The following is a 15,231-nucleotide window of genomic DNA, read 5'->3' as shown; positions in this document are numbered from 1 at the left end:
CAAAAAAAGTATATATTTATTTTCCCACATAAAATAAAATCTCTATTTCTATTCCCTCTGTTAAGTTTAAAAAATAAACCAAATTGTTAATAAAGAAATTTTTATATTTATACATATATACGATGAAACTATATAGATTTCTGTAAATGTTAGTAATTAGCCAAATATAACAACACAAACACTAAATACATATATACATTATTTGATGCATTGAAAATCGCAAACCACAAACTTATTGATATATAAAAAATAATACAACAAAAACAAAAAATGTATCAAAATATATACAAAAATTTATTTACATAGAACAAAACGAAAAATCCATTGTTAATCATAATGAAAACAACAATACACAACTCATTTTAAAGAACGAAAAATACAAAAAATATTAGAGACACAATAAAAAAAACATAAAACATCAGTCAAAAATATATTTTGAATGTCATTAAAAACAAAATTTTTAAATGTTTTTGGACTTGGTTTAACTGGAAGGTAAGTAAATTGTCAAAAAAAAAAAAATAAAAAACTCGAAAAAAAAATAATAAATACCTCAAGCACACCTATTTCAATGCCGTATCACCTTTATTAAGTTGCGCCTTGAAGTATGCTTCGCTATGTTAACACACTCCGAAATGAGAGGGCAACACTGGCATTGACATGCAAATAGCGCCATCTATTGAAACACATGATTGAAAAGCAAGAAAAATTTTTTGGGAAGCCAAATTTTCTTATGCTTTTTACAGTGGAACATGGTTTTGGCGAATTAATTTTTCAAAAATGCCTACTTTTAAGGCTGTATTGTAGCAAATCAATAAAATATCAGTCGGTTTTGCTGGCAGATATATAACCTCAGCCAATGTCCGTTTATTAAAATATATAATAGAGTAGTGAAATAACTGACTGAGAATCAACCCTCCGATGAAATGACTGAAGCTAGAATCTTGAAATTTTGGGTTTTTCGAAATTCGTACTAAATGGGTATGAAAAGTGCTAAAATGTACTCAAAATTGAATATTTTGTATTGGAAAAACGGAATGAGGTAGAATTCTGAAATTTAGAGTGAGAGTCACTGATGGAGTGCAGGATAGAGGTACCAAAGGGTTTATAGAAAGTGCAACTTTAAGTTTACGAAAGGTTCCAAAATGGTACTAAATTTCTAAAATGGTACTATTTGGTATTATGTGAACGGACAGACCTTAAATATGGAAATTTGTTATGAGAATCAAGGTTGGAGAGTAAATTTGATATATACAGGGGGTTTTGGAAATATGTACTAAGTGTGCGCACTGTACTAAATGGTACTAAAATTGGAACAAATTGGTTTAGGGTGAACGGATGAAGCTAAAAAAATTGTATTGGAACCCTATTGGTGGTAGGTTTGTGGAAAACAGACGACTTTGGAAATGTGTGCTACAAGGGCACGAAAAGTACTAAATAGTACCATATTTGGTACAATTTGGTATTGGTTGGACAAATAGTGTTTGAAATCTGAAATTTGAATTAGGGTGGATGTTCATATCTAGCCTGGACATATGGAGGTGGTTTCGGAAATTGTACGAAAAGTACGGAATGGTACTATATTTTTGTGAGTGGGTAAAGGGATGGAGATAAAATTCTAAAATTTGATATTTAGAATACTTGATATTTGGCGGTGTTTTTTTTAATGCGTTCTATATTTGTACGAAAAGTACTAAATGGTACTAAATTTGGTAAGGGGTGAGGGGATACGACTGAAACCATGAAATTTGATATTTAGGACACTTTTGGTGTTCCGTAATGAGATATGAAATGGTTTTGGAAATGAGTACTATAATTATACAAAAAGTACTAAATGGTACTATATTAGGGATAGAGCTGGATTACTCAAATTTGATATGGATGTCACTGTTGGTGTCTGCAGTTGACAAAAGAGGTATTGAATGGTACTATATTTTTGGTATTGGGTGAGGGGATAGAGATAAAATTCCTAAATTTGATATTTAGATTACCGATGGTATATGTGCTTGTGATTGGGCGGTAGTTTGGAAATGCACCCTATATTTGTACGAATAGTACTAAATAGCACTACATTTGCTATAAGGTGAAATGCCAGGCCTGAAATCCTCAAATTTTGATATTGAGTATCTGGAATTGAGATATGTAGGCAATTTTGGAAACGTGTACTTAAATTATACAACAAGTACTAAATGGTACTATATTTGGTGTTCGTTGAAGGTATAGAGCTGGATTCCTGAAATTTGAAATGGATGCTAAATGGTTCTTAATTAAGGGGGAAATTGCTTAGCTGAAATCCTGAAATTTGATATTGGGTCGCTATTGGTTTCTGGGGCAATATTAGATATGGGTCCATTGTGCAATGGTTTTTCTAATATCCTCCTCGGTAAACTTCGTAATAAACGATTTGAAGACTCTTGGTGTAAGAGGAACACATTTTCCCATTATTCTTTCCGAGAAAAGCAAAAATTTATATAAAATACAAAAACTTGAATATCTGATTAAAATTTTTTGTCAAACTGAACAAATTGTACATTTCGAGTACTAAGAAGGCCTAAAATTGTTGTGTGGACTTTTCGGACAAACCATTCCCCAGTCCAATGTTTTTTTCCAGCCGTATATATTTGACACTGCTTAAGAAATCACATTTTGAACCGCTATATCAAAAAATATAAATTTTTCGTTAAAGCCCATATGAAAGACATATTAAATTTTGAGTTCCAAAAAAAAAATTTGCGTTTTTGAATCATGTGTTTCAATAGATGGCGCTATTTACATGTCATTGCCAGTGTTACCCTTCAATGTTTAAGACAATTTCAAATTCAAAGCATATTTTCAGGCGTCAAGAAAACTTTCCTCTATTAAATGCAACCGTAATGTTAATTTAGCACTCCAAATATCTCAATTTAGAATAAAACAAATATATTTTCTTAAAATTATGTTTTTTTTTTTTCTTGTTTATTTAGAAGTGGATTATATATCAGAAATCAGATAAAGGATTTACAAATATGTAGATGTTTTCTTATTTTTTTCTTCTTGTATACAATATTTATATAGCTATGGTGTTTGCCTCAAATAAAAAAAAAACAAATAATGAAAAATTGTCTTTCAACATAATTAATCACGGTTACAACACTATGTACAAAGGGGATCTAATGGCAAATAATTGGAAATTATACAAAAATAATAGGAAATTATCAATTTTTTTTTCAAAACAAATGGAACAAAAATTGTTTTTGCATATTTGAAACAATAACAAATTAAATTGTCAATATCAAGAACAGGAAATATCAAAAGGAAAAGTTCACAAAATAATTGCACTATCCACAGTAAGGGAGTTACATTTAATGATTTACATTTAAAGATTCTTTTTGGAAAAAAAAAATAATTGAAATTCAAAAGGTCATTTTTTTGAAAAGAAAATATATCTAATAATAAACAAAACTTTATTATAAATCAAAGAAGGAAACTAATAAGGCAAAAGGAAAACGTAAAAATAATTTTAAGTATTTCTATTACAATAATCACGAATCACTCAAGATGTCCTTTAGTATGGAACTTGAATTTCGTGTGGGTGAGAATTCATCTAAAACCGTTGAAGTAAGTAGCAAAGGTTGTATGGGCACGGGTGTGTGAGTAGTTGCTGTTGAAGGTGATGCTGATTGAGATGCCGTCGTTGCCTGCTGCTGTTGTTGTTGTGACGGTGAAATAGGATTGGTAATTTGTGATGAACGCCGCGATGATGTTGTGGCCGCCGACGTTGAGGAATGTTGTATATTAAGCAAATTGGGCATTTGTTGACGCTGTGATTGTGGCTGAGATTCCTGTTCGAGAAATTGTACAAAAGCCTGTACCAAGTTGTCTTTGGAATGGGAACCTAGGGATAAAATCAAATAAATATTAAAATATAAATAAACTGGGACTATATCAATTTATCTTACCTGCCGCACCTCCACTTGCTCCACCACCACCGCCCAACAAGGATCCCAACCATCCACCTTGTTGTTTATTAAGTCCCACCTTATCGGTTTCTCCCTGATTGAAATCCAGTACCGAGGAAATCATACGCAAAATCTGCTGCTTATCATTCGGATTTTGACTGACCACATAGCCGATAAGTAAACTCTTGATGAGTGACTTTTCGATCTTATCCGATTGACTAGATTCCGCCGAAGATAATTTCTTTTCCAAGCCAGCATTCAGTTGCTTTAGGGTATCCACTGAAATTTTGAGAGGGAGAAAAATATAAAAAATTATTAAATGCATGAAAAAAAGATTGAAAAAATAAAAAAAACAGGAGATAAATAAAATGAAATAATATTTTTGTTAAATATTGCGACACAGTTTGTTACAATTTTAATAGAAATTACAGAAGACACACTTCGATGGTTAGGTAAGATGGAAATAAAGATATTGTCCGATAAATGTTGATTTTTTATCACATGGATGTGAAAAAACCACATATTTCTAGAGAAACAAATTAAAAAAAAAATATATTTGCAATATTTTATTGAAAACTATTTTGAATCTTCACAAATTAAATTTCTATGTTTTTGGGAGGTTTGGAAAGTCAGCTGTAGTGCATAATGAAATTTTGAAGAAGCATATTTTCTTGGCTAGAATCGCGTTCTGAGTGGGCTGCTGGGAAAAGAACACATCCTAACGTAGAAAAAAATTAATTGGTGGCGTTCACCTTAAAGGAGGTCTGATAAAAATACGACAAAAAAAAGGTGTCTTAAGGGCTGAAGGAGTAAAACTGGACAACAACAACCTATTGTTTGAGAAGACGCCCAATCGATCGACAAGAAGACAGACGAAAGAAAGCGTATTGAGAAAATTGAGACGGTTCCCACAGGGAAATCGAGCTAGAAATCGAAAAAAAAGGTGGTTGGAGAGCATTTAAGAACAGCAATCCTAAAAAAACTGACCCAGAAAAATAAATCATAGACGTTCTTGAAATTCTTAAAAATTTTAAAAAAATTCGAGATTTTCTCAAAAAAATAAAAACAAAATTGAGATCTAAAATTTTTTTTAAAAAATTTAATTTTTTTTTCAAAAAATTAAATTTTTTTTTTTCAAAAAATTAATTTTTTTTTTCAAAAAATAATTTTTTTTTTCAAAAAATTTTAATTTTTGGCCAAATTTTTATTTAATAAAACTTCAAAAAAATTTTTAAATGATAGATTTCCCACTGCCCCATAAAAAGATGATGTTTTTTAGCCAGTGAGTGACTAAGGAACTGACAAACGGGGAAATCAGCTAAAGTCTTTTAGAGGTTAGTTCCACCAAGGTTAAGGGATCATTAAGAAAACTAGCCCATAGAGAGGAAACATTGAAACAGCAAAATCAAGGAGCATTTAATCGACCCCCTTGTATAGAAAAATTTCTTGCGGGATTATTATTAGCCCTTCGGAAGACGTCCAACTGTCCCACAAGAAAACGATAATTCTTAGTTCGGTTAGCGATTTTTCGCAATTTTCATTAGTCAACGAGTAAAAGAAAAGGAGAAATCAGAATCAAAAATTCACATTTAAATTCGTTTAGAGGTCAGTTCCACCAAGGCTTACGGATGCCTATTGAAAAGCAACTATTAAAAAACCCATAGAGAGTGAACATCGAAAGTGCAAAATCAAGGAGCTTTTATTCGACCCCCTTCATAGAAAATTTTCGTACGCGATCATTTTTAGCTTTTCCGAATACGTCAAACTGTTTCAGAAGAAGACACTGATTCCTTTGCCCGGTAATAAAAGGGGTTTCTTTATAATCATTAGCTGAAAATTTTCCCGAAGGGATAAGTTACACCAAGGCTTTTGGTTTTTCACACCCTATCTTGTAATGGTTAAAATATTGGGATGTGCGAAGTTTAAAAAGAATCTGATGCATTTTTCGCTATTATGATCGTTTTAGATATTCCAAATTTTGACCCTTTGTGGGGAAGGTATTCAAAGGAGTGGTCCATCTTCACATCAGAACTTGTTTTGTTAGAAATATTCGGATGTGTGAAGTTTGAAAAAAACCGAATGCTTATTTCGCATTTATTTCAAAATATTGACCCTTTGTTGGGGAGGAACTGAAGCAGTGGTCCGCTATACTCTATCTTTACACCCGATTTTGTGAAAGTAAATTTTTTTGTTTTTTGATTATTGTCGATGCAATTGCGACTAAATCCTTTCAAACACGCAAAAAACATAACTTAACATCAAATAGGGGGTTTACCAAAGCATAGACCGCTACAGTTAATCTTCGTTCTTGGCGTGCCTGTAGCCAATTTAAATTAATTTGGAAGGTGGCGTGGTCAGAAAAATTTATTTTATGAATATAAAAACATATTTCGCTTTATATCATGATGTAGGGTATAATTGTAATTTTCATACAATTATGAATCAAGACAATTCTGAAAAAAAAAACTGTAAAGCCACCTGGCTTCAATACATGTGCAACATCTAATACAGCTCCAAATTGCTCTGCCAGCACCAATGTAAATATGAGCTTAAAAAGTCATATCGCTTTTGAACTTGAAGGCAGATGTAGAACTCGACTTTTAAAATTGAACGCAACTTTATATCAAATTATGAAATTAGAAAAATTTTCGAACGTTGCGATCTCGACAGACACCAAATCACAAGAGATTTAGTAAAAAATGCTTCTAAAGAAATTGGAATATAACCAAGGAAAGGTTGAGCAAAAATATGAAATAAATTAGTTCTATTTACTTCAAAGGCTTCTGACCTAATCAATCCAGTTTATAAATATGCAAACAAAAAATTACAACACTTTTGATTGGTTATCAAGATAAAAACGATTCAATAAGGCATTGGTCAACAAGCCCCATTTCCATCCACCCACGTCGTTATGTATACTATTAACACATTTTCATATTATTATTATCACTTTTTATTATTTTTTACTATCATATATATTTATTGTTTTTATCTTAATAATAAACACTTCACTTTTCTTTGATTTAGTTGTTTTATTTCTATTTCCATGCTTTATTTGGGGTTTTTCGGTGCATATTTTTAGGAGGGAGATTTATATTTTGTAACACTTAGCGTTGGTTGTTTATTCATTCATTCCTGGTTGATGATGATATTTACATTTCATCTGTATGTAAGTATGACATAAGTACTGGTAGGTAAAATGTTTGTTATTATAAGAAAAACAATAACAACGTTTTTTGAAAAAATCAACACCAGTACCTAATGTAATACTCTGACAGACAAAAGTATGGGAAAACACGAAGTTGGGATTGATTGGTTGGTTGCGAACGTTAACGGGATACCGGTTGGTTATTCAAACACGCACTTTTACCTAACCTTAGTAATTTAAAATAAAAAAAGTTGCATTTTTAAAAATCAAAAATAAAAAACAATAAATTTAAAACAAATTAATAATTTAACATGCTTGTAGACAAAAGGACGGCACAAGAGATTTTTAATATATCTTTTTTGGAAATTTTGAAATTAACATTAGCAAAACAAAATACAAAATTTGCAAAAAAAAAAAGTGGTAAACAAAATGAAGACTTTAATGCCAGGCCAAGTAATCTCCACATGCAACGTGATTGGAAACAAATCTAAATCACCACATTACATAATGAGATTTCTTGAAAGCGGACATTTTTGATTGAATATATATTTTTTAATAGTTGTTTTTTGGTAAACGAAGAGGAGTGGAAGAAATAGCGTTGAAAATTATATGGATATGTGTTAAAGCTATAAATTAATAAATGATATAAACAAAATGATTGTGAAAAAACATAGATCAGAAAACATACAATATGGGAAATGATGTTATTATGTCTTACATTGAAAAAAATGTTTGAGTAACATATTTACTATCCTAGTTAAGGTTCCAAGACCAAAAAGAAGTTATAAAGGACTTTATACCCTTCACCATTGAAACAAGTAAAATAGTATCAGTCGGTTTTGCAGACAGTTGTATACCCCAGCCTTGACTTATGATTATTCAAACTGTTGACTCTTTATGGCGGGGGTTCCGAAGCATTTGCCCAATATTGACTAATTCGTATTTGATCTAAGACTGATATAAATATTTTAACATGACAGATTTGGACTATATCGACTACTTCCTATACTTTATATGAGACATGTGAACATTTTTGGAAAAATGTGAAAATATGCGGGAGGTTACAAAAGTATTCAATTTTCATACTTCATCTAATACAGATAAAAACATTGGCATGTTCAAAATTTTGAAGGAAATCGAACATTTTTTATTCAAAATCATAAATTTTATATTCATCTCAGGTTTCTGGTTGAGAGAAATACTTAGATATAGCAAGATGTAAAGAATCGCTGACTTGTTTCGCAAGTTAAGACAGATATAAGCATTGGGAATTATGACCATTTGTGGGTGAGGTACCAGAAGGGTTGGCAGATATATATCATCTTCACAACAGATCTGGGGTTAGAAAAAATATTTGGATGGGTGAAATTTGAAGAGAGTTGGATGCTTATCTCGTTTTCTTTGAGTCTTTTGTTTTTCAAAAATCTTGAACCCTATGTGGGGGAGGTACCAGAACAAATGATTCGATCTGTACCATTTTTATAACAGTTCTTGTGTTGATGGAAATATTCAGATGTGCCAAGTCTGAATGGAATCGGATGTTTATTTCCAATTTTAGGAGCTTCATGGATACTCAAAATTTTGACCCTTTGTGGGTGGAGGTACCAAAAGGAGTGGACCGATATTTCCTATTTTCACACCAGACGTTGGGTTAAAAAAAATAGTGTGATGTGTGTAATTTGGAGTGAACCGGATGCTTTTTTTTTAGGATTTTATGATCGTTTTTGTTATTCAAAACTTTGACCCTTTGTGGGGGCGGAACCAGAAGGAATGGTCCGATCTCTACCATCATTATAACAGATCTTGTGTTGATGGAGATATTAATTTCGTATTTTATGAATTTTATGAACTTCGTGAATATTTAAAATTTTGACGTTTTGTGGAGGAGGTACCAGAAGGAGTGGGCCGATATAGTCCGTTTTCACATCAGACCTTGGATTCATAAAAATATTGTGATGTGTGTAACTTGATGACAATCGGACTTTTACATCACATTTACATTTTATAAGAGTTTTAATTGTTCAAAATTTAGACCCTTTGTGGGGGAGGTACTTGATGGAGTGAACCGATATTGTCCATTTTCGCACATGACCTACCACTGATGCAAATATTAGGATTTGCAAAGTTGGAGTAAAAATAAAAAATTAAATTTTTTTGAAAATTTCGACCTTTTGTGGGGGAGTTACATGAAGGAGTGGACCGATATTGCCCATCTCCGAACTCAATCTAAGTTTAATAATAATATAATGCCAGGCAAACCCAGGGACGGACGGACTGGCATCGCTAGATCGACTCTAAATGTCCTGCAACGGATATGACCGTATGACTTATGATATACAAATTCTGCAGATTATTGTGGAAAAATTAACTTTACGAATCATATGTAAAGTTAATTCTTTACAATTATCTGCAACATTTTTATAGCCCCAGCCATATGTCGTTTGTTATCTTTTCCTTAATAATTAAACATTGTCTCATATAACAAATTTAACAATTTGAATAAATGTTTTTTTAACTCTTCGAAAATTGGACAAATTTAATTCATTTGGTTTTTGAAAATTTTCGTTTTTCAGAAAACAACCAATGAAGTCTTATAAAACATTAAATAATATTATAAACAAACAGACTTAATAATAAAGCACACACATTATAATAATTACACAAAACATGAAATAACATATGCACACAAAAAATGAGAAAATAAATCATAATAAAAATAATTTAAAAGAAAATAAAAATTTGCAACTTTTTGGAAAAAATAATAATTTGTTATTATTGTATTTTGAAAAAAATCAATTATTTTGCATTAACATTAGTTATATATGGTGTAAGAAATGAATTCGAAAAAATCCATACCAACTGAAATTCCGGGGAATGCCAATGTTTTTTGTAAATAAATCCCAGAATTACCAGCTGATATTTATTTTTAAGAATTCTTTGAGGTGGTAAATGATTTTGGTTTTTTTTTTGGTTGAACATTCGTTTGGTTTTTGTTTTTTTTTTACGTGGCTTTTAGTTTGTGGTATTTGATATTCGTGGTGTAGGTGAGGGATGGGGAAAGAATAAATTGTTTAAAGAAAATATTTGGTGTTGGTAGGTGGATTTTGAGTGTGGGTATGAGTGAGTGTTTGGTGCTGAGGTGCATTTTAAGATTTATTTTTATTTTTTTAGCACATTTTTTGAATTGGTATAACTCTGAACTTTTTAAAAGAATAATTTAATCAACCAAGCTTTGATGGATGATATTAATAAAATCTTATTTGTAGAAGACATCGTATAATGAATCTATAGATAGACATAAGACTTTATAGATGTATTTAATTTTATATTTCGGGCTCAAGGAGAAGGACCTTTCAAATAAGTGATATATTACATAGGCGACATTAATTTCCTCCATTAAGACGAGCCAAAGTTAACCCAAAAAGGCGATGAAGGTCGTCCTTCTAAGCTAGCTTTGGACGACATTTAGGTCGTCCATTTAGTCGACTTTCAGATAATCTATAAATTTCACTTTCTATACAGATATCGAGAAGATTTTAAATGACTTTAAAAATTATATAACATGGCTTTAAGGTCGTCAATAAGGACTTTAAGAATTTAAAATCATCTAAAAGATGAATCCAAAATCATTCATAAATGCGACCGTAACTTCGTTTAGGATCGTCTAAAATGATAACTTTAAAGATCGATTTAAGGGTCTAAAATTACGACTTGAATGTAGTATGAAAACGAGTTTTAAAGGTCGCCTATAAAGTCGACTTTCAGGCGGTCCATAATGGCGACATTCAGGTTGTTAATCAAGACGAATTTTAAGTCGTCCATTTCCATTTCTGGTAGTCTATATATTCCACTTTCAGGTCGTCCATCTATACAGATATCAAGAAGACTTAATGAAAGTCTATAACATGACTTTAAGCTGGTTAATTAAGGCACCTCAAATATTATCTAACAGATGAATAAAAAATAATCTATAAATGCGACCTTAACTACTATTAGGATTGATAAAAAAAGATTTTTAAGATCGTATAAAAATAAGAATTAGAGGCTCTCTATAACCTCGAAAGTCGCCATTTAAAAATAAGAATTTAAGGTCGTCTAGAGAGAAGGCTATTAGGTTGTCCTTAAAGTAAACTTTCAAGTCGTCTATTCCACTTTCAGATCGTCTATATATATAGATTTCAAGAAATGTCACTTTAGACATTAATCTTGACATTTAAAAATAAGAATTTAAAGTCTAAAAAGACGGATTTTAGATTGTCCATAAAGTCAACTTAAAAGCCGTCTTCAGGTCGTCTGTGTAGTAAACTTTCAGGTCGTCTATAAAGACGACTTTTATCTCGTCTTTGAGGTCGCCTATAAAGAAAATATTCTGGTCTTGTAAAAAGTCAATTTTTAGCTCGTTCAAAAAGTCGACTTTCAGTTTGTCTATCAAGACAACTATAAAGATTTTAAGAAGGCGTTTTTAGGTATTCCAGGAATACGAATACAAGCTCGTCCATACATACAATTTTGGGGGAGCTACGAACATTTAAAGAAGACTTTTTATGGAACCCTGAAAGACGACTTTAGAGTTTTTATAGGGAGACATAAGGTCGTCAATAAGAATGATTTATGGTAATCTATAAAGATGACTTAAAATCTCATCTAAAAGATGATTTTAAAATTATCCATAAATGCGACCTTAACGTCATCTAAAAATACAAATACGAAGACTCAGAGTCGTCTTCAGGTCGTCTATAAAGACGACTTTGATCTCGTCTTTAAAGCCGTCTATAAAGATAAGGAATTTTAGCTCGGTCAAAAAGTCGACTTTCAAATCGTCTATCAAGGTCAAGGTTTTATCGAAGACGACTTTAGAATCTTTATAACACGACTTTAAGGTCATCTATAAAGATGAATTAAAATCTCATCTAAAATATGAATTTAAAATCATCCATAAATTTGATCTTAACGTCATCTAAAAATACAAATAAATACGACTTTCAGATTGTCTTGAAATGACTTTAGAGTCATAATCTCAAGACTTTTTTAGGACCTTCAAGAAAGATGTCTTTAGAAAGTATATAAAACCGACACAAACACCAAAATAAAGACGGCATTTGGGTCGTTTATAAAGACAATATTATGGTTGCCTAAAAAACGGTAAGGCCGTCTTTGCGGCCTTTTTTAAAGTCGTCTGTGAGGGCGACTTTGAGCTCATCTTTGAAGTACTTTTATATAGTCTATAAAAATTTTAAACAAATTTTTTTGGTCTTCCGGAAAGACGTCTTTGTGGCTGTCTACAAAGACGCCTTTAAAGCTTTCTTACATCAAAGCCAGAAAATTTTAAGGTCATCTATAATATCGTCTTAAAGACGTCATTTGGGTCGTTTATGTGTGGTGTGGTTGCCTATAAAAAGGTAAAGGTCGTCTTTGAGGTCATTTTTAAAGGCAATTTTGAGCTAGTCTTTGAAGTACTTTTAAATAGTCTATAAAGATTTTAAACAGACTTTTAAGGTCTTTCGGAAAGACGTCTTTGTGGCTGTCTACAAAGACGCCTTAAAGGTTTTCTGATATCAAAAGCCAGAAATGTTTAAATTATCCTTTTTTCAAGTTCAGAATTACAATTTTTGTTAAGTTAATGGAGTTTTCCGTCGAAAAAATAACCTTTCAATAATGTTAGTTCACACAAATGTTTTTTCTTCATCCGTTGGGATTATCTACAGTTGCTGATGATTAGTCACTCACACTTCTTTTTTTCTTAATTTGAATGTTGGATGTACCGAAATCACCATCCCATTTAACTTACCCTCCTCTCTTAAGGCCTGTATGGTCTGTTGACATGATTCCAATTGATCGGACAAACGGGCAGCAGCATTTAAGCCCTGTGTGGCATCGGCCAATTGGGCTTGCAGCTGTTGTATTTCCAATTGTAGTTGGGATTCTTTGTCCAAATGCTGTTGTAATTCTTTGCGTATACGCAACGTGGCCGATTTGATGTCGTTTTCTTTGTCTAACGGGGGAAAATGGCAAATTATAATTATTAAATTGTTTAAAAAATTATTCAATGTTTTTAGTTACCATTCTGAAACTGTTCCAAAGCACATTGCAAATTCGTTAAGGCAGCCTGATTTTTCGATTCACGATCTTCGGCCAGTGATAGCTTGTGTAGCAATTCGTCACGTTGTTGTATAACTAGGGCATATTGGGCCTGCAGTGTTTCGGCATGCTGATTGGCACGAATGCTGGAAAAAAAGAAGAAAAAACAAACAAAATTAGTTAGAAAATGCATTTTTTCTGGAATGCCCATTAAAATAAAGAATTCAAAGGTGCTATGGATGTTTTTTCCATAGAAGTATTACTTTTCCCGCTTTTGGCATTTGTTGGCAGGCGTAACGATAAGAAATATTTGTTAATGCATACAAAAGTTAATAACAATTTGGGTTTTTTTTTCTTTTTGTTGAAAAGTACACGTTTCTATAGCATTTTGCCAGACACCTCTCCTCGGGATTGTGACACACAAAATGGCCGACAATATGGCGTCGTCAATAATTGAGCATTTTTGCTGCCTTGCTTGGATGCCTTCATATTTTCACCTATCAACCAGCCAGCCAGTCAGACCCAGTCAACACCGGCTCTTTTTGTGCCAATTTTCGTTCATTTGCTGGCTTGTTCGACGTCGTTCGTCGTTCTGCTACTATTTGTTATAATTAGCTGATAATAATAATTTTTTGTGCAAACTTTACACAGGTGTAGTGTAGATGTGTATTGTCGAGTTTCTGGCATTATTGTGCCATAAAAACCAAATGGAAGTATTAGTCTTTGTTCTGGTTAATTAACGATTTTTGTGTTGTGCTGCGTTTCATTTCGTTTTTTATTTAATATTCTATTTGTCTCCGGTATTCTGATAAAGAATTTTTTTAGATAATTTTGGGTAACAAAGGAAAGAAAAAGAGTCGTCATCGGCATTGATAAAGAAAATGGTTTTTAAAATAGCCTGCCGACACAAGGGAGGAGAAGCAAATTTTGCTGAAAAGGGGTTTGTGGTTTGATATTGGAAATAAACTAAGCCTTCAGAAGAATCGATGTCCTATTAATAACTAGATGAAATTTTCTAATTGGAAAGCTGCTCTAAGGACCTAAAGAGCTTATGAGAAGACTACCTGTATAAAACACCAGTAGGAGGGTTATTAGGGTAAACAATTTGAAAGCAGTCCAAGATGGATAGAAGTCTTTGTATTTTTTATAGACGACCTTAAGGTCGTCTATAATCAGTAGCTTAAGATCGTCTATAGCGAGAACTTTAAGGCCGCCTATAAAGGACTTTAAGACCGTCTAGGGGGACTTTAAGGCCGTCTATGAGGGACTTTAAGACCGTCTGGGGTGGGGGCTTTAAGACCGTCTAGGGGGGACTTTAAGGTCGTCTATTGAGGATTTTAAGGTCGTCTATAAGGGACTTAAAGGTCATCTATTCAGGACTTAAAAGTTGAGGACTTTAGCGACATTATTCGGCGGAATTGTTTCAAATTTGGTATTTGAAGTTCGTAATGGCTACTATAGCCTATGCCAGAAAATTGTCCGTGCAGGTCCACGTCGTCGTATATCCCCCATATAAGGGTACCTCCCGATATTTGGTATTTTGATGATTTTAGCGACATTATTCACCGGAATTGTTTCGAAATCGGTAATTGAAATTCGTAATAGATACTACAGCCTATGACAGAAAATTGTCTATGCAGGTCCACGTCTTCGTATAGCCCCCATATAACGATACCTCCCGATATTCGATATTTTGATGATTTTAGCGACATTATTCACCGGAACTGTTTCAAATTTGGTATTTAAAGTTCGTAATGGATACTACAGCCTATGACAGAAAACTGTTCGTGCAGATCCACGCCTTCGTATAGCCCCCATATAACGGCACCTCCCGATATTCGGTATTTTCATGATTTTAGCGACTTTATTCATCGGAATTGTTTCAAATTTGGTATTTGAAATACTACAGCCTATGACAGAAAATTGTCCGTGCAGATCCACGCCTTCATATAGCCCCCATATTATGGTATCTCCCTATATTCGGTATATTGATGATTTTAGCGACATTATTCACCAGAATTGTTTCAATTTTGGTATTGCCAATTTCGTTCCAAATGGTGGAGGATATTC

The 15,231-nt window shown here is 32.5% G+C and overlaps 1 protein-coding gene across 1 annotated transcript in view; it reads right to left on the bottom strand.

The window, feature by feature from the left end:
• Nucleotides 1-2,919: 2,919 nt before the first annotated feature.
• LOC101898944 (thyroid receptor-interacting protein 11) overlaps nucleotides 2,920-15,231 on the bottom strand; it is a 97,505-nt gene continuing 85,193 nt past the window's right edge. Inside the window, exons 4-7 of the mRNA XM_005180854.4 lie at nucleotides 13,144-13,307; nucleotides 12,872-13,075; nucleotides 3,936-4,214; nucleotides 2,920-3,871 (exon numbers count right to left, since the gene is read on the bottom strand). Coding sequence (XP_005180911.2) covers nucleotides 3,519-3,871; nucleotides 3,936-4,214; nucleotides 12,872-13,075; nucleotides 13,144-13,307 — 1,000 coding nt within the window. The 3' untranslated portion in view covers nucleotides 2,920-3,518. The remainder of the gene's footprint in view (nucleotides 3,872-3,935; nucleotides 4,215-12,871; nucleotides 13,076-13,143; nucleotides 13,308-15,231) is intronic.

Source organism: Musca domestica, unplaced genomic scaffold, assembly GCF_030504385.1.
Source record: "Musca domestica strain aabys unplaced genomic scaffold, Musca_domestica.polishedcontigs.V.1.1 2, whole genome shotgun sequence".
NCBI classification, from domain to species: Eukaryota; Metazoa; Arthropoda; class Insecta; order Diptera; family Muscidae; genus Musca; species Musca domestica.
The sequence above is the reverse complement of the archived record's forward strand: the minus strand, read 5'-3'. Positions and strand labels throughout refer to the sequence as shown.